This window comes from Hypomesus nipponensis, chromosome 10, assembly GCF_054491055.1.
Source record: "Hypomesus nipponensis isolate SF chromosome 10, ASM5449105v1, whole genome shotgun sequence".
NCBI classification, from domain to species: Eukaryota; Metazoa; Chordata; class Actinopteri; order Osmeriformes; family Osmeridae; genus Hypomesus; species Hypomesus nipponensis.
Genome location: NC_140370.1, coordinates 8,361,676 through 8,385,957, shown reverse-complemented (window position 1 = coordinate 8,385,957; position 24,282 = coordinate 8,361,676). Strand labels below are relative to the sequence as shown.

General features: G+C 40.6%; 3 protein-coding genes across 3 annotated transcripts; 2 read left to right on the top strand and 1 right to left on the bottom strand.

Moving 5' to 3' along the window:
• Positions 1-836, bottom strand: rnf182 (ring finger protein 182). Its single transcript, XM_084708283.1, is given in 2 exon segments — positions 1-740; positions 743-836. Coding segments are annotated over 2 exon segments (834 nt in total).
• Positions 837-2,687: 1,851 nt separating this feature from the next.
• Positions 2,688-15,703, top strand: retreg1 (reticulophagy regulator 1). Its single transcript, XM_084707617.1, has 9 exons — positions 2,688-2,950; positions 3,672-3,778; positions 4,459-4,489; positions 11,621-11,741; positions 11,979-12,063; positions 12,721-12,843; positions 13,375-13,445; positions 14,044-14,167; positions 14,372-15,703. Exons 1-9 carry the CDS (start codon positions 2,703-2,705, stop codon positions 14,893-14,895), a joined length of 1,434 nt encoding a protein of 477 aa, XP_084563743.1. The 5' UTR covers positions 2,688-2,702; the 3' UTR covers positions 14,896-15,703.
• A 2,813-nt stretch (positions 15,704-18,516) lies between these two features.
• znf622 (zinc finger protein 622) lies at positions 18,517-22,825 on the top strand. Its single transcript, XM_084708513.1, has 7 exons — positions 18,517-18,656; positions 19,726-20,316; positions 20,530-20,805; positions 21,064-21,226; positions 21,387-21,499; positions 21,690-21,833; positions 22,300-22,825. Exons 2-7 carry the CDS (start codon positions 19,728-19,730, stop codon positions 22,431-22,433), a joined length of 1,419 nt encoding a protein of 472 aa, XP_084564639.1. The 5' UTR covers positions 18,517-18,656; positions 19,726-19,727; the 3' UTR covers positions 22,434-22,825.
• Positions 22,826-24,282: the final 1,457 nt, after the last annotated feature.

The following is a 24,282-nucleotide window of genomic DNA, read 5'->3' as shown; positions in this document are numbered from 1 at the left end:
CTATGTGGGCATGCAGTCCCAGAACTCATGACAAATGCACTGACAGAAGCCGTAGACCATGATCAAAACAAGGCTAGTGGGGACTAGGCTAACCAAGAGCACCCCTAGAATTGTCTTCTGCATAATGAGCAAGTAGACTCCCATTGGCAGGGAGCTGAAGTAGAGCAGTCCTAAGACCCACACCAGCGCCCTTGCCGAGGTCTGACACAGGAGGGCAGCGCAGTTCCACACAGTGCACCTCTGGGTGACGGACGCCATGGAGTCCAAGCTGGCGGAACGGTAATCCCTGCCCTGGATTGTAGCCACTCCTGGGGGGTGAGAGAGGGGCAGGTGATGTACATGATCTTGGGGCGATGGAGGAGGGTGCTCCATGATGGTGATGACCACAAAGTTAGGCGAGCCACGGATTGAAGAATAAGTAGTCGAGGTAGACAAGGAGGGGGATGCACTGGGACTGCTTCCCATCAGCGAGCTCAGTTGCCTGGGGCTGAGGACCAGCTCAGTGGGGCTATCATGGTGGTAGTGGATGTTCCTCTGGTTCCGGTTCTGGAGGGAAAGTGCTGCTACCAGGTTGCAGTCATCCGGTAGACTGCTCACCACCTCCCCAGGCAAACCGGTGATGTAGCGACAAAATGGGCACACCACAGCATTCGGGGGTGACTCACCAAGGTCTAAAATCTTGGTCAGACACTTGGCGCACAGACGATGGCAACACTCAAGTACCTTGGGCCGCCTCCCCCAAGGCTATAGGCACAGTAGCAGATCTTACACTCTAACTCTTCTGCATTGAACCCTTCCACTATACCCCCATCCTCTGTATTCCGTAACTGCCCCATCATCCTTTCTCTCTCTTGGTCGGTGTCTTCTTGTTCGTCTACACGTTTTGGTCAACAGAAAGCCAGATCCCAGGTCCATGAAATTCAACATTGAGAAACATAATGAGCAGGAAGCAGCAGTAGATTCCTGTCGATTGAGGTAAAAATAGCATTCCACCTCAGAGAAAGTTCTAGTTTCAAACTGTATGTCCAGGCTCCTCCGGGTGTGACTGTGTGTCAGAGAAAGTTATGTGGGAATTTGTGTATGTGTAGGGGGGCCCTAGTGAGTTCTATCCATGGGGGTGCGCGCATTGGAACATTTGGGCAAACAGTGTTTCGTGCTGGGCCGAAAGCCTTTCATAAATCGCATGGTGAGAGAGAGAGGGAGAGGTAGAGATAGAACGGAGAGGCAGAAAGAGAGAGGGAGAGGCAGAGATAGAGGGGAGAGGCAGAGAGAAAGAGGGAGAGGCAGAGAGAGCGAGAGAGAGGGAGAGGCCGAGACAGAGAGGCAGAGAGAGAGAGAGGGAGAGGCAGAGAGAGAGAGGCAGAGAGAGAGAGAGAGAGAGAGAGAGGGAGAGGCCGAGACAGAGAGGCAGAGAGAGAGAGAGGGAGAGGCAGAGAGAGAGAGGCCAATGGTGAAAAACAGATAACTGTGAACACAGCATTAGAAGAGAACAAATACAGGCAATGGGACAACAAAGCAGAGCTTGTACAGACCAGGGCTGGAATTTTCGAGCCTGGCCTTTTGTTGCCCACTGAAATTCAGTCCAATTAGTGAGCCCCTCCCCTCCATTTCATTTTTGTGCTTTTTTCTGGTCTGTTAATGGTGTGTGTGTGTGTAGTGTGAGTGAGTAAGTGAGTGAGTATGTGTGTATATGTGCGTGTGTGTGTGTGTACAGTAGATGCAAGTCGTTTTTGTGTATTTGTGTGTGGCAGCGTATAATACTTGTGTAAATTGCAGTCTGTATGCATTTCTAGAGTGCAATTAAAAAGTGGAACAGGTTATTGTTTAGGGATCATAATTTGGCATTAAACTGTGCTTTTGATTAAAGGCCAAAGCAATGGGTTCACAGTTTAATGGGAAAAATGGGTCATTGTGTCATCCTTATTCAGTCTCTTTTATGTCTTTCAAAAGCCCATCATGAAAAGCCCCAACGGTATACATTGCCTTGACACTGTCATTTTAGATTAGAATAATTGATTATAATATTATTAATTATTATAATAAGATAATCATGTATTCATTATTACTGTTAATGGTGAAAATACAAATATTCAAAATAGGAATTGATAGACATTTAGTTAATTGTAGTAAAGTTAGGCTAATAGATTACCGATTGATTTGTGGTAATGATTGACCCACACCATTCCAAAAATGCATCCATAGTGTCATTTTGCAATGCCACCCACTGGTGAGAACTGGTACTTAATTCACTCTCAGGACATACTGAATCTCCTGGGGAACGACAGACCTAGGAGAAGGAGCCAGAAGGAATCCAATTTGAGAGCTCACGGGAAGCCTATATTGTCTGTGCCACAGCACTTTTTAACCTCTGGTATTGAGAACATATATAACCAAAATAGTATGAAGAGCAACAGTTGGATAGCTGGGAAAAACTAATGTTATTACTAGATTCCGAATGCCAAATGTAGCTTAACTGTATTCTATGCAAATAATATGCACCTTCAATTGAAACCTACAGTAACGTGGTGCTGCTTCAACAAAGCCTCGAGGGCGTCTGCTCCCGTCTCTGTACCTTTACAGCAGTGACGTCATTGCCCCTTACGACCCCGGCAGTCTGTCAATGACGTCGAAGACAGAACAACAACAAAACAAGCAGCTGGACTGCCGACAAGGAGCAAGCAATAGGGGTACGTTCATATTCCATGGCGAGTAAGGTTGGAAACGACACTGAAGATGTTCTGACTGCGGTGCCGTCGGCGGGCGTATGTGCATCGGTCCGGTCTAGTGACTCAGGTGGGGCGATGGCGGCGGGGCAAGGGGATGAGCCAGCCACAGTAAAGCACTGTCCATATGCCGGTTGTTCAGTGTCTGGTTGCATCCTTAACATTGTCAACTGGAAAAGGCCATTCAGAACAACGGCACTTTTTGCTGCCATCAATTCTTTATTCTGGTGAGTATGACGCAGCGATTTTCTTCTTACTTTCAAAAACCTGTATCGTAAAAATGTTGTCGAATAATTCCATCATTAAAAATATAATAAATAATTGCTAATATTTTGTAAGTGACATACAAGAATCCAATATGACTAAAGAAAATCTGACCAATTGCATGCTCATTTTATGGATTTCGGTAGGCTTTAGGCTGTATATGTGTGTGTGCGTGTGTGTGCGCGTGCATGCGTGTGGGTGAGTGTGTGTGTGCTTAATAGCAAAGAAACTATACAGCATTACTTTTTTCAATGTAAACATTGAAGTCCTGTGTTTCCACTCAAATAGGCTTAAAATGTCCTGGATTTGAGTGAGATTAGACGCTGGGTTATGATTACTGCAATTAAGCTCACAAACTGTAAACAATGTGACAATGTGAAAACAGAATGCCAGGAAAATGTGACAGAAATGTGTTGGAAATAATTTGGAGAGGAAAACTGTTAAATACAGACAGACTTAAAAGCTGTCTGAACTGATGTTCATGTTCATGTTGGAACTAAAATTGAATCTAATGTCCAATCATTTTATTGTACTACTGTACCTAAAACAATATGGAAATGTGCACACATTCCAACAACGTAGGCCTATGTAAAAGAATGACATGCATCAAAGTATGCAGGAGGGTACTGCTCCAAAGGACATGCACGACACTATGTGACACACAAATACTGTTTCACCCTACAGGTTTGCAGCCCTAAGTTCCTACAGAGCTTACTGTCTTCTTGCCCTATTCATAGTCCTGATGGTGACAATAGTGACAGTCAAAGGCGTAGCTCTCTCCAGATCTAAAGGTGAGTCCATATCTGGTTGAATACAATATATCATACAATTTTATAAATGACTTGCGTGAGTGGACATCAACAACAAGATGGTGATATAAGCTCCAATTCAGCTGGCTACTGTACTCCCCACTATTTACATATTAGTTCAGCTGGTAAGTAGACAGCCTGTTATTCAGTAGCAGAATCCAGTACTAGCTACCTGAGAATAACAACCAGTTTGAGAAGTAAGCCCTTTGTCCAAACATTTGGCTGTCGCCCCATATCACATACTTTGGTAATCTCTCCCAGGTGATCACCTTTAAGCCTGCCATTGCTATTGTAACACAATTGGTTTGAGTCATGCTTATGTACTGAATTATCAAATCAATGCCTACTCATTAAACAGTAGGCTATAGCTCTATGGGCTGGTGACCAAAATAAACCAAACCGATGGGTCTGTTTTGGTGTGTACCACTTGAAAAACAACATTGGAGAACTGTGTGTCACTTTCTCTTTAGTAAGCAATTACAAGATCATTGTGACTATACCATTTTTCTGTGTGCCACATTTCATGTTGAATCAGTCTGATTCCAGCCAATATGCGACCAGGCGCAGGCAGAACCAGTCAGATGACTGTCTTAACAGACTTAGTTAATTGATAGCTCAGTGGACCAAAGTTTGACTAATAAAATTTTTTCTTTCTTTCGTAGGGGCCCACTTATGGCATAGTATGACTGGAAGGTAAGACAAGACGGGGCAGGGCATGTTTGTAAGCATGTGTGTGGATAAGTGTGACAAGAAATGGCTCTTGTTTTCTAGAGAACACGTTAAACCCTAACCCTTATCAAATGTAAATGTTTTTATGATTTCCCACCAAAAGATTATAAGAGATAATTTATGTGCAAAGGTTATTTCTTGCTATGCACCAGCAAATTATGGCCCTAGTTTGTTTTTTACCAGATTGAACAGCCAAACTGAATATTAATTGCAACCACAAATGTCTCCATACTAGCCCTTGTGGAAACCATCATCCATCACCGTTAAAGTCAAGCAATCAGCTATCAAGTAATATGTCCTTACTTATGCCCACAATTCACACAAGTCACATATCATGACGTGGCTTCAGCCTTAATGGGACATGTGTTTACCTTATCCTCTTTGTTCAGCTGCCAGGCAAAGCACTTGTTGCTCCTTATAGGTCTTTGTTGATGTGAGTATCAAACCCATCGGTCTGCTATCATATGCTGGTGCTTCAGCGGTTGTAGGTCTAGTGGTGCCTGACACATCACACACAAACCCTGTTCTAGGTGACGGGGGCTGGGTTGACAGCCATTTTCCTTGCTCGTTGTCAGCAGTATGCTTGGCTGACATATCCCATTGGTTGTGGAACATAGCAATGTTGCTGTCAAACTGAGGAAGCACCTCATGGCCTGAACATCAGAAAGCAGTAGATTTTAGAATGTGGGTATGATAGTTGGGACATGGTAAACATTTTACTAGAACATTTTGATGGGTTATTTCAGATGTTATTTTAGGATATTTTATATTCTTATATATGTATATACAGTATATACAGTAGACTATACAGTAGAAAATGTCGGCACTAAACGATACATGCTGTGTAAGCAGTCATGTGTTTTAAAGTGCTGAGAATGAGCAATAGAAAAGAAAGAAGTGCACCTGCTGTTTTTTTATTTGATTATTTTGCCATGTGTTTTATATGTGAATGTAACTGTTGTTTGTATTTCGTTTATTGTAGGTTATGGTAATCATAACTTCCTGTGTTTTAAAAATGTTGTCATCCCCAAACTCTTTACATAAATTATAGTGAAATTACATCAAAATGTCTTCTACAACGTCAGTTTATTCTTTCCAGTGGCATTTCTGGGGCACCATTCCACCAGCCTAATAAGAGGAAGAATCTCAGATCCCCCATGTGAGATCACATGACCACAACATGGGGTTGATCCACCATGTGAGGTCACATGACCACAACATGGGGTTGATTGAAGACATACACTGTACTAATCCAGTCAGAGAGCCAATAATCCAACATTTGGGTGTTGGTATGCCAGGCAGGGCATTGTAATTTACTGTTTAGTGTCTATACTGTATTTATATATTTATAAATTTATAGAAGCAGAATATTGAAAAATATATAAATAGGTTAAACAATATTTAAATAAAACCTTGCATAGAAAACACAAGCAAAAGTTACTAAGCAAGTTCATTTCAAGCAAGCTTGGAAAGACTGTTGTTCAACAGAGAATAGCATTGACCAGTGCCCCAAGGGACAGCTGATTATCTTTCATTTAGCATTTTACCACCTACTTGCCATGCCTGGATCTGTCAGATTCCTTCTTAATGCATGATCCACGTGATTACGTATCATGAGACTGTCATGTAATTAGACAACTATTACATCCATAAAAATTTAATAACGTGGCCCATTCAACCTTTGTCCTCAGGCACTCTTATACCATCTAATATTAAGCCAACTTTAGTTTACCCTAACTAATAATAGTTAATATTGTAATTAAATAACATGAATACTAATATACTGTATGTGTAGTCTACTAAGAAGTTTCAGTCTACATTCAACCCTATAGACAAAATGCCACAGCTGGCATAATGTTTGTGCCAAACTGGATGCGGTTCAAAAGCATTGTCTAACTTAAGCAAACTGAGATTAGTATAAAATATGTACTAAACTAGGACAAGGTCGGTCAAGGTGGCACATCACTCATGAGATTAGTTATCATTTGTTTTATTATGTTACTATGAAGATTGTGATATAGGATCAAATATGATTTCAGTGAAAATAATGGGATCAGGAACTGATTCCAATGAATGCTTTATGAATTTGGAGTTGAAGCCAATTCTCACCAACTGTAGCAGATTCAATATAACAGCAATAATCACAATGCATTGCCTCGTCTGTAGTCCAGACTGTCTGTATCTCTGATGATTGCTGCCCTCTGGGCTTTCATCTCTGTGACTCTCCCTTCCATGTGGTTTCTGGGCTGGAGACAGGGAGAGGGATTGTGTTGTTGTCATCTGCTGTTGTCTGTCAGGAGTGTCTTGTGGGTAATTGTGAGGCTGACTCCAGGTCTGGCAAGGGCTTGCAAGGGAGATTAGCCGACCCAGAATGTGTGGTGACAGCTGGGTGTCTGAGCCGACAAGGGGACAAGGAGGATCCAAAACAGACCGGCCTGGGATCAGCTTTCCCTTTGTAAATCACCTACTAACACACCTTTGTTAATACACATTGGTGAACTGGTTGTTCGAGTTAGCTCTGTTAGATGTTTGCCAAACTTGATTGACTATATTAAAGCATTCTCTTTATGCTTTCCTTGCTAGTCTGATCCCAGATATGTACAGTATAGTTATTTATCTCTCGACACAAGACTTCAGTGCTACAATGATGAGGCACCTTTTTCTATTTCCGTTTAAGTTGTCATTAGTGGTTTTGTAATCATGTCCAGTAGTCTTGTGATTCACAGGTATGTTATTTCTGAGTTGGATGGATTGGTTATGTCTTTCTAATGAACCTTTAGCCCTCTCGACAATCTCAGTGAGACTAACTGGCATGAATAAAGTGTGATCAATCTTATAAAAAAATGTAAGTTAAGGATGAGACTATACTTAATTTAAAAATGTCTCAGAATTCGCTGTATTAATTTGACAACAATAAATCTAGCTACTTCAAAATACATTCATGTATAGTTACAGATACCTAGCTCTATTACAACCTTTGAGGAATATTATGTATGCCACACTGTAATTTAAGCTTATGGAGCAAACATGCTGTTATGAGCCTTAATAGAGCTAACATTTTCAAAACGTTTCTAGCAACCTAGAAATGACCTGAGGTGGCGTCCACACAGCAGAGACAATGATGATAGACAAGAGATACAATCATCAAATACTTGGTATCTATTTGGTATCAAGAAAAATTTGTCATATTATTATTACTGGTTGGCCAGTTGGCCCTTTAGAAAGGACACACGTGTTGTTTGTTTTCACGACAACAGAGACGTTATGCTATGGGGTTGTGAAACAGGTTCTGTGTGGGGAAGAGTGTGTGTAATAGATAGGATGACACAGCATTTCTATGGTTCCGGAACTGATCCCAAACCAGCAAACCTTACAGTTACTCACAATCTCAGACATGCTGGCAAGAACCAATCAGATTACTTGACGCAGAGAAACAGGGGTGTGCTTCTGAAGAAAACTTCTCATTGGACGAGGTCCTACTAAAGTGGGCAACAGAGATGCTTCTTCAGTTTGCACACCAATAAACTAGTTATGTGACTTCTTCGTCACAGTCAACTGATTGTTATGTCATTTGTCTTAAAATAAAAATGAAGTGACTTTGACTACTGCTTTATTTACTGATTTATAACACCTAAATCTTTTAATTGGAATACAGGTTCGATTAATTGAATATATATAAAAAGAGATTTTAATATATTTTAATATACATTAAAAGGCTAATTTAAGCCTAGCAACCACAATCATTCTAGCTCTAACAATTACGTAACTTCTGAGAAAGAAAGTATCATATAATTTGTCTAATATGTCATCACATGGTAAGGATAACAGTAATATGTACTTGTTTTTTGACACTTACACACGTAAGAGATACAACCTTAGGAACACCCCCTGGTTACTGTGTGTAGTAATGAAATGAGTGTCAACAATACTGTCAAAGTGTGCGTGTGTGTGTGTGTGTGTGTGTGTGTGTGTGTGTGTGAAAGAGGGTTGTGGGTGGGAGTCAGAAGTGTGAGGGCTGACACCAGAAGGGTGTTCCTACATCTGTTGTATTGACATGTCCCCACCTCCACCACCACCTAGCCCCCTCCCACCCCTCACCACCCCTTAGCCCCTCCACCCCCGCCTCTGTCCCCTCTATAGTTGCCTGATGGAATGCTTCATGACCTGGTTATTTTTAGATGGGCCTGGTTGAAATAGCCAAGCTCAGGCCTCATGGAAGATAAACACACGCTGGTCTCTGCTGAGTTTGTATCTCAACGCAAGCATTGGCATTAGATTTTTTTTTCTGTGAAAGATTAAGTCCTCATCTGAAATCATATAATACTGTAGTGCTAGAACTGAACTGACAGAACCAACTGAACAAACCAAGATGTCGCCTGAAGACCGTGGAGCAGGACTGAGGTACTAAAGAGTCTGTCATTAGATGGTTCCCTTTGAACGACTTAATGCCAATTATTTGATTTGATATGATCTTTACTTTATTGGTTGTATATGTTTTTTGTTTCTAGTAACCAGTCCATGTTTTTTCATGTAACTATGAAGATCTTCCATTTTGTTATATAATCATTCAACAGACCTATAATTTTAGCAGAACAGGCCTTGTAACAAAAGCTAAAAAAAAGCTGTAAGGTTTAACTGTGTACTGCGGTAAAGACAATGCTTGAAAGCTGGTTTGTAATGGAAGTCACATGTTATAGTCTAGACTGGGGCTCAGTGTGGCACCTTGCATATATACAGAACATATTTTTCTGCTTGAAACTCAATAGTTACGATTGTACACTCGGAGCAGAAACACATATTTACTCTCTTTGTTTAAGAGTATTTAAATTACCTGGATGTTTTTGATGCCATCCCACACATTGTTTGCCTATTTATAAATACGTTGTCACTGGCCTGGTTAAAGGCTCAAACATGTATCTCCCTATGTTGTTGTAGAGATTACCAATTAGAAATGCCATGTCGCCCATACAGCTGCTTTGTGTGTCCAGCTGTCCTGGTCTTTAGTATGATTGTTGTCATTGAAGGAGTCTCTTGCCTTGTTTTTAAGAAGTGTGAATAACCAACAAATAGCAGCTTGGTTCTGTTATGAATATGTTCCTGTCTCTTTAGTAGATTTAGGGAGGTAGCTGAATGTGGTCAGAAAGTAAGAAAAACAAGTGTCAGGATCAGGTTTGAGCTAGAGATGAATATTGGATATGACATGTGTATACTCTGTGTAGGTACCAGATCCAATATACAAGCAGTGTAAGTAAGACTGTAATGTGTGATGGCATGACAGTCACAAGGGAACTTCAAAGAGTCTGAGAGATCATGTGACGAAACCGGTGTGATCCAATGTCTGTTAAGCGGAATGGAGTCAGATGTTACCTCTTGGATTTTACCCCGAGATGGAAACCTGTCCCATGCCCTGATATTTCTTAAGGGCAATGTTACTTGCTTTCCCTCATTGTATGTTATCACTAATACCAAGAACCAGAACTTTTGCCAAGGCCTTTACACTTAGCACTGTCCTATGAACCAAATTGGCACACAAGGAAAAGTACTTGTTTCTTTAATACGCGTATTGCTGAAGGCTATTCTGAAGAGCAGCAAAACTTGATCTGTCACCCTATTTTGGCCCTTTGTATTTACTGTTGATTGAACACCCTTTCCCTGTAACTTTCAAATACCAATATGTTTTGTTTTCTGTTTTCCCTTATGTAAAGTTGTCACCCAAGGAGATTGCTGACTTTAGAACTTTTACCAGGAATTTACCAGACCTCATATTATAGGACTGCCTTATTAACCAATGGCACACCTGTCTTGCGTTAGTCTCAATTTGGAACTCTTGATGCTTTCCAATGGAGCAGCATGGGTGGTCAACAAGGAATGAAGAAACCCTCATCTGAGTCGATTGGCTCACAGATACAGTGTCACACGCCAACCAACACCTTTCCCATCTCCTTGGAAAGCTTTTGCCTGTAATATGAGAAGGGAATGGCAAGCTGATATTTTGTCACGTGGGGGGTGACGGAGGAATATTGGCCCATGTCTGGAAATGGTAGGGGAGCCTATTCAGTGGATATCTTGTTGTAGTGTTAAACTCCAGTCTAGAGGCCCCAAATGGGATGAATGAAAGGGGATTGAACAACGCCTAAACGGGTAGTTGGCAAGTCTAAGGGAAACTAGATCAAACAGCTGTGTGTTTGGAAAGGGGGCAAAGCGAGGTAACAATGTGGGGAAGGCCACCATTTGAGACAACTTCCGTTAATAGATGCCTCTGACCTGCAAAATAATTCAGAGTTTTCCCATACTGAAAGCCAAACCTTTTCCTTGAGGCTGAGGAGTAGCAGGTAATGCATTCATCAAAGGTATATAATGTTTAAGGCAGAGAAAATGCATTCTAGGTACAGTAGACTTTGATTCCAATTTTAACCCCCCTCGTCTCTATTTATTGGAATGGGCTCAACACAAATACAGTGCAATACAGTTGTCAGCCCTTGCAAGGTCACATGAGATTTAGTTTCAAGCACCTCATAAAGTTTGACCTACTTGCATGTCATTTGAAAAAGGCAATTAAACGGATTGAGTGTTGTTTCAAGCCAGATTGTGCTTCCTAAGCTCATCTGTCAACACAGTAGGTGTTTAAGGATATGGCATTGGTGTTAATGGGAACAAATCAGATTACTACCAGTTATGTTACTCCCATGATATTCATTTTTAATTTGGAAGTCAGAATGAAAGCAAAAGTTAATTAAATTAATTGTGGATTTTTTACTTTGAACTTTTTTTAACTATAAATGATTGGGGTCAGCTGTTTCAGCACCGTATGGCAACATTGCAAGGAACTGAAAGGTCTTAGGGATTGTACAGTGAGGCAGTGGTAGTGGCAGAAGGACTTCATAGCTACATTGTTCGTAGCTATTAACTTCATAGCTTTGTCCCATTGTACAGTGGGAGTGGCAGAAGTAATTCATAGCTACATTAATATTGTATGTGAAAGAGATGACTGCACACAGTTGGTTTTGTTGTACTCTCTTGAATTATTCCACAACCTCATTTTGATAGAAATGTTTGAACTGTATCAACTGTTCACTTTCTGCCTCCGTTTTGCAGCTGGGAGATAGTGGACTCTGGACAGGACAGCAGGGCTGGGACTCAGTTCACCGACTCCTGGATGAGCTTCAAGCTCTTTATACAGGAGACGTCCTCTTTCAAGCAGCAGAACCCAGGCAAGGTAATACAACAAAAACAACTTTTGGGTAATCATGCTAAATCGTGTTTTTATATAGTTACCTGTTTTAATGGACAGAATACCTTTACAATCCATTCGCAGAATCTATTTGAATGAATGGATTTTACAAGTTAAAGAAAGATTGACTGTTTCACTTTATTTTTGTGATTTGTGCCATTAAGGCTATTTGTTCAAATGTTTTCTATGTTAATAAGTTATTTTGTTTGTTCTCCATTTTAGTTTTGCTTGCTGGTTTGCAGTTTATGCACCTTCTTGGCTGTCTTAGGACGTTACATTCCAGGGGTAATCATATCATATGGTTTAGGTGAGTTTCTCTTTTGTTTGCCTTTGTAACATGAATAAATCAGAAGGGAAGTTCTGATTTTGACACATGAAATGAAGCGTGTTTACACTACCTCTCTTAAAGCCCCTTAAAAGGCAACCAAGGTGTGGAGCTGATTTGGGTCATCTGAATTACAAGCATGTGACCAGCAACCAAAACAATAGCTTGGCAATTTAAACAAAAGCTAGCAAGTTAATGCAATGATCGGCAAACCAGACTGTAAGCCTACTGCTGGTGCAGTAATTACTCAAAACTAATTTCACAAAATATTTGTATAAAAAATATATGATAATGCAGTGTTAGCACAATTCAATTGGTCAGTCTTTGTCATAGAATGTATCATGAGTGCTTGGCCATAGTGTTGCGTAATCACAATGCTGCCATCAAAGTGTTCCCGCCAAACAGAAAAGACTAAGGTTCCAGAGTCAGAATTTCCCAGGAGTCACATGATTGTGGGTTCCTGGAAATGCTTAACCCTAAATAATTTGTAGCCTCCGGTTGCACTTGTTGCCCATCACTTAACAAGACACAATATGGGAACACACTGGCACAGACATGTTAATGGTAAACAATGAGTCAGTTGAGTTATTACCACCGCATCCTGTTATCTTTCTTCCTTTCCCCAATTCTGCTCCTCAGTACTTGCCATTTTCCTGTGGCCTCTGATGTCATCACATGAGTTTGGGTTGTGGCTGGAGCCAGTTCTGCAGAAGCTGGACTTCGGAGTCGGCGAGTTACTTCAGAAAATCAAAGTGAATCATGGTAACTAACTACATAGTGGCTGACTACAAACATCTAAACACTACTTGCATGGGTTTTACCATGGGAGGCCTGGCATGTGAAATCAATCCATTACAGATTTTTGATTATACACTAAATGTTGTCATCAGTAACATCTGTTGACCAACTCTATTTAGATGATCTGATGTACTTTTGGAGTATTTCACCATTAAATGATACAAAAGGATATCTGTTTCCATTCTAAGATAAACATGCAAACACCCAATTGTACAAGTATCAAACATACTACATAAACAATCACATTCAGGGCTGTCATTAATTGGTGGTGTAGTCAATTGTATACAGACACCATGTACAAACACATGCATCAAACCTAACCTAATCCAGTCTCTAAATATGTGTGTGGAAAGGTATTCAGAGCCATAGCTACACTACAAATGATGCACAACTGATCTTACATGCTCCCTGCATGGTTCAGTGCATGGTCAACTACATGTATGGCTATGACAGAGGCTATTTGCAAAAGTAACTTGATTCTGGTTTACATTATAGAAAAAAGACTTCTTGAGGCCCAAACTGAGAGAGAGAACATCGAGGCTGACCTCTCCTCCCTGTTCCCCAAGGTTAGTTTGAATCTAATTAAGTTGATTGGCCCTTTGCTTGAAATTCAAAGCTCATGACCTGCATCTGCATTCTTGCTCAGGCCAGATTGTTAGGATGTTTGTAAAAAGTATCAGTTTTCCCCTTAAACACTGATTATGTTACAAATTTAGTTTGCAGTGATTTTCTGAGATGTTCTTCACGCAGGTCATCATGTTCTGCCAGTTTTTTGAGGGCCCGCATCCAGTCACCAAATTGATTTTAACCAAGCATCGTTCCTAACCAAAACAAAACAACAAAAAAGAGAATGCCACATAAACAGACAAGAAATGCATGTAGTGTTCGCAGGCTCTGGGTGGTTATGATGGTCGCTATCCACACAAAGTATTTAAATGACTGCTAATAAGATGTACTGTTAAATTATCCAGGACACAATGTTTAATGGAGAGGGAGAACTGTTATTTTTGTGCGAAAGTTTAGTAGGTAATTAAATGGCTTAATAATGCATTAATATTTACAGGAAAACTCAATTTCCAAGAGTCCCTTTTTGAATGTTAAAGTTTTTTTGTTTTTTTTACTTATAATACACCTTCCACCTTTCTGTTTATCCATTTATAAAAGATGGATTCTACTGTGTGTAAGGAGATGTCAGTATCAGACACAGATGTGTCAGACATCACATGGACGGAGAATGGAACTTTCAATCTGTCAGAAGGACACACACCCCAGACAGAAAACTCAGAGGGTAATTTGCTACTGTGATGCCACTGTAATCAGTACCTCACCTCACATACACACAAGAAGTGTCATAAGTACTTAAGATTCATTGTAAAAGAGAACACTTTAAAGTTGTTCTGTTTTTTCATAGAAGATGTCAAAAGTGATCTCACATACATCATTATCTCAATAGATAAAAAGGAAATTCTCTCATTTTTCACCACATGTGCAGACCTTGACCGGGAAGAAGTGTTTATTGGAGGCCTCCCAGAATTCCCCTCTGTTGACAATGGCATGGGGACAAATGGTGAAGATGATGATGATCTCAGCATTGGTCTCCCCACCCCTCCCCCACATCCTCAGTATCCAATCAGTTCCAAAGGGGAAATGCTGGTACAGCCAGTTGATGCTTCGACCCAAGCGTTGAAACTTGTTAACAAAATGGCCAGCGATGCCATCACTGCTGCTGTTACTGCCGCGATCCAGGAGAGAATAGAAGCTGCCATGGGTGTAACTGCTGTGGAGCCAGTGCGGCCAAGAATGCCTGACCCTGTGACCTTGGCACCCCTAGACCTGGCAGAGGACTCAGAGAGTGAAGTAGAGGACTTTGAGCTGCTTGACCAATCAGAGCTGGAGCAACTGGAAGGGGAGTTGGGTCTAGGGCAGAAAAGCCAGACCAAAGTTGAAGCCAATCCCAAACCTAGCAAGCCAACCTCATCTGGGGGATTCTTCTCAAAGCTCCTTGGGCGCCGTTGATTGGAGGAGCCGGAGGGGTTGTTATTGGCCATACTTATTGAGGACTGTGGGGTTTGGGGAAAAATATGACAGTATTTCCAGATAACCTTTTCAAGTTGAACTGCTGTAGGAACACTCCTTCTACATATAATGTATAGAAAACGATCCATCTGTATGAGAATCATTAACGTGGGATGATGGTCAGAGTTATGCACTGTGGTTGCATGGTAAGGCAATGTTTAGGTCTGTAGTGTTATGTGGGCAGGAAATAAGTGGGTCTTCCAGATTTTGCTGCCAAAGTATTTTTTTTTCTTCAGATTTGTCCCATTCACTAATCTGTCATATTTATACAGCCTTATTTGACCAGACCCAAAGATAACATGACAATCACCTGTGCTTTCAGTGTAGCTTATTGTACTGTATGTCTACGTGTAATATTAGTTGTCATGCACATTTAAGTCAGGCAGTAGTAGGAAATAGTTAACCAGAACATGCAACAAAAGATTACACATAATTGCTATAGTCAACATATTTTGTATCCTTTTTTTCTAATTTTGTATATTTTTTCATGAAAGACATACATAGTTGATGGACTTGATCTTTTGTTATGACATGCAGACAAGCAATATTATGCATGGATATCTCAGTTTAGAACATTTTAGAGGTCATGTTTTACTTATAGTGCATTGACATGAATGCTGACATAAGATTGTTACTGGCAAAAATACCTCTTATAACACACAACTGCTGTTCACGATAAACCCATTTTGAAATTGTGACATGTACCATAGTGATGCTTCTGTTGTTATTAAAGGGATAGTTCAACATGTTCAGCGTTTAGTTTTATCTTGATCTAGAAATCATCTGATAAACTTGAAGTAAAATTCCCAAAAAAACTAAATCAAGAACTAAAATTGGTTTCATTTGATCCATTGTTAAAGTAGTTGTTTCAAATAGGCTTGCAGCTGCCACAGCTTGGTTATTCACAGATTAATTGATTGTGCACCGATATTTGACAACAAGTTAAGTTTTGTCTTAACTGTCTTGAACTTTAGCAAACAATTATTAGCATGACACTTTTTGTAGGCCAACTATATTTCAAACATTCAAGCCAGCTAACCAGAAAGTTAGTTATTTTCTAGGCTTATATATTTGATTAAAAAGCTGACTTAAATGAAAGAACATAGTTAACTATCCAAATCCTTAATATTGGTTGCTTGAGACATAATTCAGAAAACAAATAAAACAAATTCAGCTTCTAGATGTTAGTTAAACCGAGCTAAATGTTAAAGATGTTTCAATCTCTTTAACACATTTTATTGTTTTCTTTCAGCTATTCAGTGGGATGGCTTTTTGTATTTGTTATTACAGTATCCTTCACGGTGTTGATAAATGTTTTATTTGAATTTGCACCGTAATTGTTAATAAACAACTAGACACTTGAAAACATGAAATAATAACCTAAATGTATCTACTCGAATAAACGATGTGTATTATTACATTTGATTTTCTTTATAAATAAGAATAATAATAATGGCACAAAGGTTATTAGGTTAATGAAAAGCTTTAAATATACATATTATTTTAAAAAAGGTCAGAACTACAAAATCTAGGAACAATTTGTTTTGTTTTGGAATGGGTTTGTTCAGGGGGAAGAAACTACTGATAGAAATACAGTATTTCCTAAGGGACATACATTTTGCTTTGCAACAAAAAGGCTTTTATTTCAGCCTTGCAACAATCTAGACTTTAACCCTGTTTTAATCCCAGTAATCCCAGTAAACAGAAACTCATTGTAAACTTGTTGGTGAAACTGGCTCTTACCAAATCCAGTCAACCAAATCATTAAAACAACATGTAAAAATCTAGAAATGTCAGACTTAATTCTAGCCAATGCACGGTGAAGTCAATATATTGAAATGCTTTAATATATGGAACATTATAAAACAATACCAATTTAATATAAAGATTTCAATAAATCTGAACTCCTGTCCTTACAATAATGACTGGTAGTGTACTATCCCCACCTAATGATTATCAGGGGTTATAACCATTTGGCTGAAATTTGACATATTAACATGTAAATAAAGGTGTGATATAGTTATAATAAAAAGTATTATTGCATTGCATTAGTGATACACTGTTATTAAAAAGACTGACATTCATTACAAAAGTACTTTTTAACTGGCATGAAACCTTACGCTACAAAGCTGTGTGACAAAAGTCAAAGAGTGTCATATTACCCTCAAAATCTGGGATTTAAATTCACTTCAGTACTATCATTTCTTTTTTTTCTTTTTTCTTTACACAAATTAAGAAGAAAAAGTCACTAACATGATGCAAAATAATTAAAAAAAAGAAAAGGTGAAACAATGAGATCTGCACGGATGGAGTGTAATACGTTTTTCATAAGCTTCATTTAATTCACAACTTAACAGTTGAATTATCAATTTAATGGCTGTCTTCACAATTTGCTATCATTGTTAGACTACACCAATGAATGAAAAATCACAGTTCACCCAAACATGTATGATACATATTTGTCCTCTACTTGTAGTGCTATGTGTCCATTTAGATGGATACATGATGTTGTGAGTTGTTATGGAGATGTTTTTTAACTCAACAGAAATGTATTTTTCTGGTTTCTCAAGATAATCCACAGGCTTTGGGTGATCAGTTTCATGCAGTAAATTAATTTGAAATAAAATAAAGCCTACGTGAAACTGCTCAAATTAAGGTAATTGGATTATCTTGAATAACCGTTTTGGGTCAACTGTCCCTTTAAGATGATTATTGATTATTACGCAGATGATTATTATTTGTAAGTTTACGGTGTAAGAGGGTTTCATGTAAGTGTGCACTATGCAGAGTATACCGACTTGTGTCTGGTGAACAATAATATAGCTCAAATGTAGAACAATCTGGTATGTTATGAATGTATGCTAAAAATTGTATGTGAACTCACTTCAGTCCAGAAAGATGTGAGTCTGAGGCTGGTGCTGGGTCTTCTGATGTAGGATTGATGCACTGTTGTATTGGAGGGAACTTGTTGCCATGGTCACCAGTAGCCACTGATTTTTGGATCTGCATCTTGTTATGAATCCTGAATTGTGTAAAATCTCTGAAAGAGTCATGGGAGCCTGTAACATTTGTTGTGCCTGTGACATTTGACTTTAACGGCAACAGTAAAATCAAATAAAGTCCTTATAATACAATGTTGTTCTTAACTCTTTTCAAGAAACACAAACCAGTGTTGTAATCTGAAAAAACCCATCACTTGTTAACACCACAATCCATCCATTTGAGGTTGAGCAGTATGAGTGTGCGCCTGTGCAGGAGAGAAGAGTTACAAGTTATCTGTCTACACCACATAAAACCACAGGGTGGCGTTTGTTTGACATTTACACTTTAAACGCATCAGCCAATGGGCCAGAAACTACAACTATACAAAAGGAGTGCTCCCAGATATTTAATATATCACCTCAATGAAAAAATAATTTATGAATAATTCCATTATTAATCTGCTAAATCAACAACACACTCATTATAAAATTTCCGTCTTTGTTTATTTAAAGTTCAAAATGATGACAGAAAATCCAGTAGTGTTTATGGGCTCGATCTCTGATGTCAAGGACCTCCAATTCAGTAGGTGGCGGTAATGTGAATTTCATGTAACCTTCTGCCCTGAAACTTTAATAAAGAAGGAGAGATAACCCAAGAACTAAACCTCGTGTACAACCATCCTGTATTTGCAAATAATTTGTGAAACAGGGATTGGGCTGGTGAGTTAACTCATTTTTGATGCACACCATGATAGCCAGCTAAATTTGAGAAGTAACAAGCCAGCGCAACGTTTATCATATAGCTAGCTTCTTGCTGTCATTCGTTTGCTTACCACCACCAATACCACTACCACCAGGCTGATGCGCTGAAGTTAGCTAGAGCTAGCTTGGTAGCTAACTGTTAGACTATTTGAGGAGATACAGAATGGCAAATATTGTCGCTACCACTTTTCTGTCTCACGATTGTTTGATAAACATAGCTAACGTAGTCCACACTATGCCAAATATTGCCCTTTATTCCCATAATATACTTAGATGTTTTGAAACATATACACCACACTGTATGCTCGCGACCCACGAATCGAACTTACTCTAAATAACTAGGTAGCTTGCTAAGGTACATTCACCCACAGCCAGTTGTAAACAAGCACATTCTCATGTTTCACTGTAATACATGTAGGATTTGACTTTCGTTCGGGTAATACTAAGGAAAATGAACAGACCAAACCACCAGAAGAAAACTTTAGGTCTACTTGATGAATTTCCTTAAGCACAACAATATTTGGAAAGTATGTATAATATCTCAAAACAACCAGAAAAAAGGAATTAACATGTGTCAGTAAGGCTGTTGTGATAACAAATATTTTTTGTGTCTATTGGCTCTAACTGTTTATCCTATTTGGAATATTGTGGTGACAGTCATTTGCCTGGCATTGGAGTGACAGGGCCATAACAAATAATTTAAGGTGTAGATCAAACTGTGGAAGACTAGCCACTTGATCTCATGAACCTAAAGACCTTTCATGTGTGATCTTTGCCAAACATATCCTAATAAGTAAATGGTGCGTTTCCATTTCTCAAGTGCTAGGGTAAAAACACATTTTCAAAATTAATCTCTCTTGGCCCTTATAAAAAGTGAAAATGTGCAAATTATGTAGGGTTTTTCCACATTTGCATTCAATTAGACAGATGTTGCTATGGTATTTCATTGTTGCTAATATCAGCCCCTATCCCTATGATCACATCCATTTGACCATGTGGTTCATGTGGTTGATCATGTTCCCTACAGCCATGTCGTCCTACACCTGCATCAGTTGCCGCGTGGCGTTTTCAGATGGTGAGGTGCAGCGTGCCCACTACAAAACAGACTGGCACCGCTACAACCTCAAACGCAAAGTGGCGGAAATGCCACCTGTGACCGCAGAGAACTTCCAGGAGCGCGTTTTGGCCCAACGGGCCGCCGCCGAACAGCAGGTGAACGGGGCAGCGGTTAGCGAAGGCTGTACCACGTGCAACAAGAAGTTCTCCACTGCTAATGCCTACCAGAACCATCTGCAGTCACACAAGCATCAACAGGCGGAGAAGCAAGCTTTGTTAGTGGCTCAGAGGAAAGTGCAGAAAATGAACGAGAAGAACCTGGAGAAGGGACTGGGAGAAGATGGGAAGGTGGACCACAATGCCAGGAACGAGGCTCTCCAGCAGGCCCTGAAGGAGCAGAACAGAGCCAGTCCTGCCGTGGCTGGAAAGGCCCAGGCCGTGGGACAGGAGGAGGCAGCGGAAAGGCCCAGGGCAGAGAAACCAGAGAAACCACCCAGGCTTCAGTGGTTTGAGGAGCAGGCAAAGAAGATCGAAAGAGAGGAGGGGGCTGAACCAGAGGAAGGTACGCTACCAAAACCAAAGTCATGTATCAGTGTAGGACTTGTGTATGCAACCTGCTCGATTTGACTGAAAATTCTAAGAGGGGATACCCTGTGATGTGTGATTGATTGCTCTTCCTGTTTTCAATGTCGACTGGGTTGAAATGCATTGTTTGGATGTGACCCCATGACTTCAGACTAAATGTAGGGTCCATACTTCCGAATCTCCCTTGCAGAGGACTGGGAAGACGTGGATGACGACGACATGGAGGAGGACGACGAGGAGGATGAAGAGGAGACGATGGAGCAGGAGGAGGGGGGGGGCGGCACGGCATCAGCACCCCCCCACCACGCCCCTCCCCCCGGGGCCATCCCAACCACAGACTGTCTGTTCTGTCCTCACCATTCCCACTCGCTCATGAAGAACATGGCGCACATGACCCACGTCCACAGTTTCTTCGTCCCCGACCTGGAGTACCTGATAGACCTCAAGGGACTCATTCGTTACCTGGGTGTGTAATGGTGTCGTTGGGAAAAGCCCAGCACAGATCTTTTAATTGTGTTACTTTTTGGAGGAGTATTTGTGCTACAGTTTTGTCCTGTTTATGTTGATAAAAAGTCTGAATGCTCCATGACGAAGCTTTGATTTACATGAGTTGAAACTTTAAAAGACCCTTCATGCATTTATTCAGGTTCAGACAGATGCTACATATCAAGAGTCCGTTAAGGGGGCGGAAAGGGAATGCTAATCCTTGTACTGCTTTTCACAGGAGAGAAGGTTGGCACAGGTAATGTGTGTTTATGGTGTAATGAGAAGGGGCGGTCGTTCTACTCCACGGAGGCGGTGCAGGGTCACATGACAGACAAAAGCCACTGTAAGCTCTTCACCGACGGAGACGCTTCGTTGGAGTTTGCAGACTTTTACGACTTCAGGTAACGGACAATAAAGCAGAACTCCCAACAACCTACAAAATCTGCTCAACATTCAAGAAACGGAGTAAACTGCCATTGCCACATCATCAGCTTGGTTACCAACATTTGGTAATGTCTCGCCCTGCTCAACCAAATGTTCTTGTCTCCATTGACTACACAGGAGTAGTTACCCAGACCAGGTGGGAGAGGGGGCTGAGGCGGAGGACAAAGAGTTGCCCGACGATAAGAACCTAGAGTTTGATGACGATACGCTGGAGCTCACCCTCCCCTCAGGTAACAGGACCCAGTGATGACATTGTGCCTTGGTCAAAGAAACGAAATGCTTGTAGAAATAGTCTGGGTGTCTAGGCTGCATCCTGGGCACGAGCCATACAAAGTACACGGTGCACAAAAGGTGGCGTATGAACAGATATGTGTATTGTCGTCTTTACACGCTGACCTCCCCCATATCTCTGTCCCCCAGGTGCTACGATTGGCCACCGGTCGCTCATGCGGTACTACAAGCAGCGTTTCGGCGCACCCAGGGCGGTGGTGCTGGCCCACAACAGGCACGCTGTGGGCCGGGTGCTCCGGCAGTACAAAGCCCTGGGCTGGGGCGGAGACATCGGTAAGGCTCGGCCAGGGACAGGCGTTTGATTCATTGTCACGATGCATTCCCTTTTCCTTCACTCCATAGTTTGTCTACACTGACATGCTAGCTCTGACTTGAATGCACCTGTACATCGACAGATTTGAATTATCCTAGCCCTGATCTGCTATTGGCACGAGACATTAGATTGTGGTACTGTAGCAACATTACCTTTTAAAAGACAGCAGCATTATTGGTTTTAGTTCGATTTCTTGAGGATTTTTGGCAGAGAATATAGGAATACAGTTTTAGGTGATTGTTCAAGGTGTTTGGTCCAAAGACAAAGCTGTGTTAGCTTTCTCACTCATCACCAATACCTCCACCTGGCAATTTGTACCTCCACCAAGCCACTCAAAGCTAAATTGGTGGTTCAAATGCTTGTTTTGGGATTAATGTATACATTCACAACCACTTACCATCATGTTCCACTCCTCTCCCCTCCCAGGAAAGCCTGCCTTCCATCAGACCCAGAAGGACATGCAGTATGTCCAAAGGATGAAGTCCAAATGGATGATGAAGATGGGCATGAACCACAACGCTACCAAACAGCACCACTTTAGGTGCCAGGTTCTGTTCTAGTCCTGGCCCTTTTTGATTATGAATCATTAGCATTTTGAATCAGTGAACTGTTCCCACGGTCGCTTTTGAGCCAACCTCTCAACAAATAAAGCAGCCAGTTATCTTTGGCGGGTCGACCTTTAATTCAAAAGTATTTCAGTGCTATATAATTATGGTGTCTGAATATTGTTAGGGAAATACAGAGGTGTGTGTACTATTCTGCACTGTTCATGATCTGGATTTGAACAATGCAAAGGTAACAGTTTAGTATGTTCAACAAATATGTATATTTCACATGCAACTATTGAATTCGGATCGAGAAATCAGATTTCCGTATATTGAATCTCAACTTAAAATCAATTTATGAAAAATAAAATGTACTATATGATATGTAATAAACATTGTATGAATTACATTTTCTTGTGAGGAAGAAATGCAGACATTGCTTTAGTAGTATTGAAATACATTTTGATCAGTAACATTTTGCAGTAGCATATTTGATATGCTGCCTTGCTAATGAAGAGAATAACACCCTAATAGGTACCACAGGGTTCCATCTTTGAGAGCCAGTGTCAGAAATGATGAGCAACACATCTTTCTGTCACTCCTAGTACATGAAACATGCAACATTTACACAATCTTGGTGTTCCCCTCAAAACCTCACAACGTGTGTACACCACTCCACCTCCATTGTATTTTCGGTGGCTAATATGTGTTATTAATACACTTAAAAAGCAGGGTTACAGTAATATATCACATAAGCAATATACACTCCTAGGATGCCATGGCTAATATCGGCCAATACTGAGGGACCAATATACTGTGCACCCACTGTGTTATGAGTCTTTGAATTGTTCTTTCTGGTTCTGAAGCAATGATGTCATGAAAAGCCCTGCTGCAGAAAGAGAGAGGATGCACATCAGCCCCTGTAATGAGCTCACTGTCCATTTGTCTGTGGTCCTCTCTTGTCTTCTTGGCAGGCTTTCTACTTCCTTTATAAAAGATCCAGAGTGTGTTTGTGGCTGAATGGATTTAGGTTTGGGGCACTCTGTCTATAGCACTCGGTCCACTTGACAACTCACACGTAGGCAAGAGAGGAAGCCCAACAGACTAGCATGCAGGGGGGAAAAAGCTAATTGATTTCAAGGACATTAAGATAGTGGAGATGCCTGCAAGGCACCATATCCACAATTAAGTAATCAGAGGCGATTTTTATGTATGGCTCGAATGTATGGTCAACACAGAAGTATCTGGCCTATGACCTGTTGGTCCTCACTGTACCCATTCCATTGTACAACTTAATTATATTATAATTCAGTATTAGGAAAAGGGGTTTTGTCCCTAGTTGTTAAGCATAACACAGACAAGGCTAAGGTACTCTAATGTCTGGGAAACATTGCAACTGGCCAAACACATTTACAATAGGCCAAACAAGATCTCTCATATATCGGACTGACCTAACTTTATGGTAGGCCTGCCTTCCTGATTTTTAATGCCCTCTTGCATCATTCTTATTTGTGGGGGTCAATCTCTACTGTTATAATGGTCTTTAACCCCAGCAGCTATGCTAAAGCATAGTCTACTATCACCAATTCTGAAATGATTACATTGATAAGTTTATAGAAATGAAAGCTGCTAAATGAGTAGATGGTGAGAGTTAGCCTTTCCCTTTGACCAGATAGCAGTAATTACCTAACAAATCTCAAAGAGTGTAGCCTACGTGATATCAACGTCAATATTTATTCTGATTGTTGGAATCTTAGATGTTTGGGGTGACCCCAGTAACCCTCGCCCTGGGTCAAGCCTACAGTACATGCTAAAATACACATTGTTCAGCTTCATAGCTGGGGTTCTAATCTAATGATGGCTC

Excerpts from the sequence above, each read along its gene's own strand:
- retreg1 (XM_084707617.1), top strand. The coding sequence starts at position 2,703 with ATGGCGAGTAAGGTTGGAAACGACACTGAAGATGTTCTGACTGCGGTG. Across the intron at positions 12,064-12,720 it reads AATCATATCATATGGTTTAG|TACTTGCCATTTTCCTGTGG; the intron begins GTGAGTTTCTCT and ends TCTGCTCCTCAG. Across the intron at positions 12,844-13,374 it reads GAAAATCAAAGTGAATCATG|AAAAAAGACTTCTTGAGGCC; the intron begins GTAACTAACTAC and ends TTTACATTATAG.
- znf622 (XM_084708513.1), top strand. The coding sequence starts at position 19,728 with ATGTCGTCCTACACCTGCATCAGTTGCCGCGTGGCGTTTTCAGATGGT. Across the intron at positions 21,500-21,689 it reads GGAGCTCACCCTCCCCTCAG|GTGCTACGATTGGCCACCGG; the intron begins GTAACAGGACCC and ends TCTGTCCCCCAG. Across the intron at positions 21,834-22,299 it reads GGGCTGGGGCGGAGACATCG|GAAAGCCTGCCTTCCATCAG; the intron begins GTAAGGCTCGGC and ends CTCCCCTCCCAG.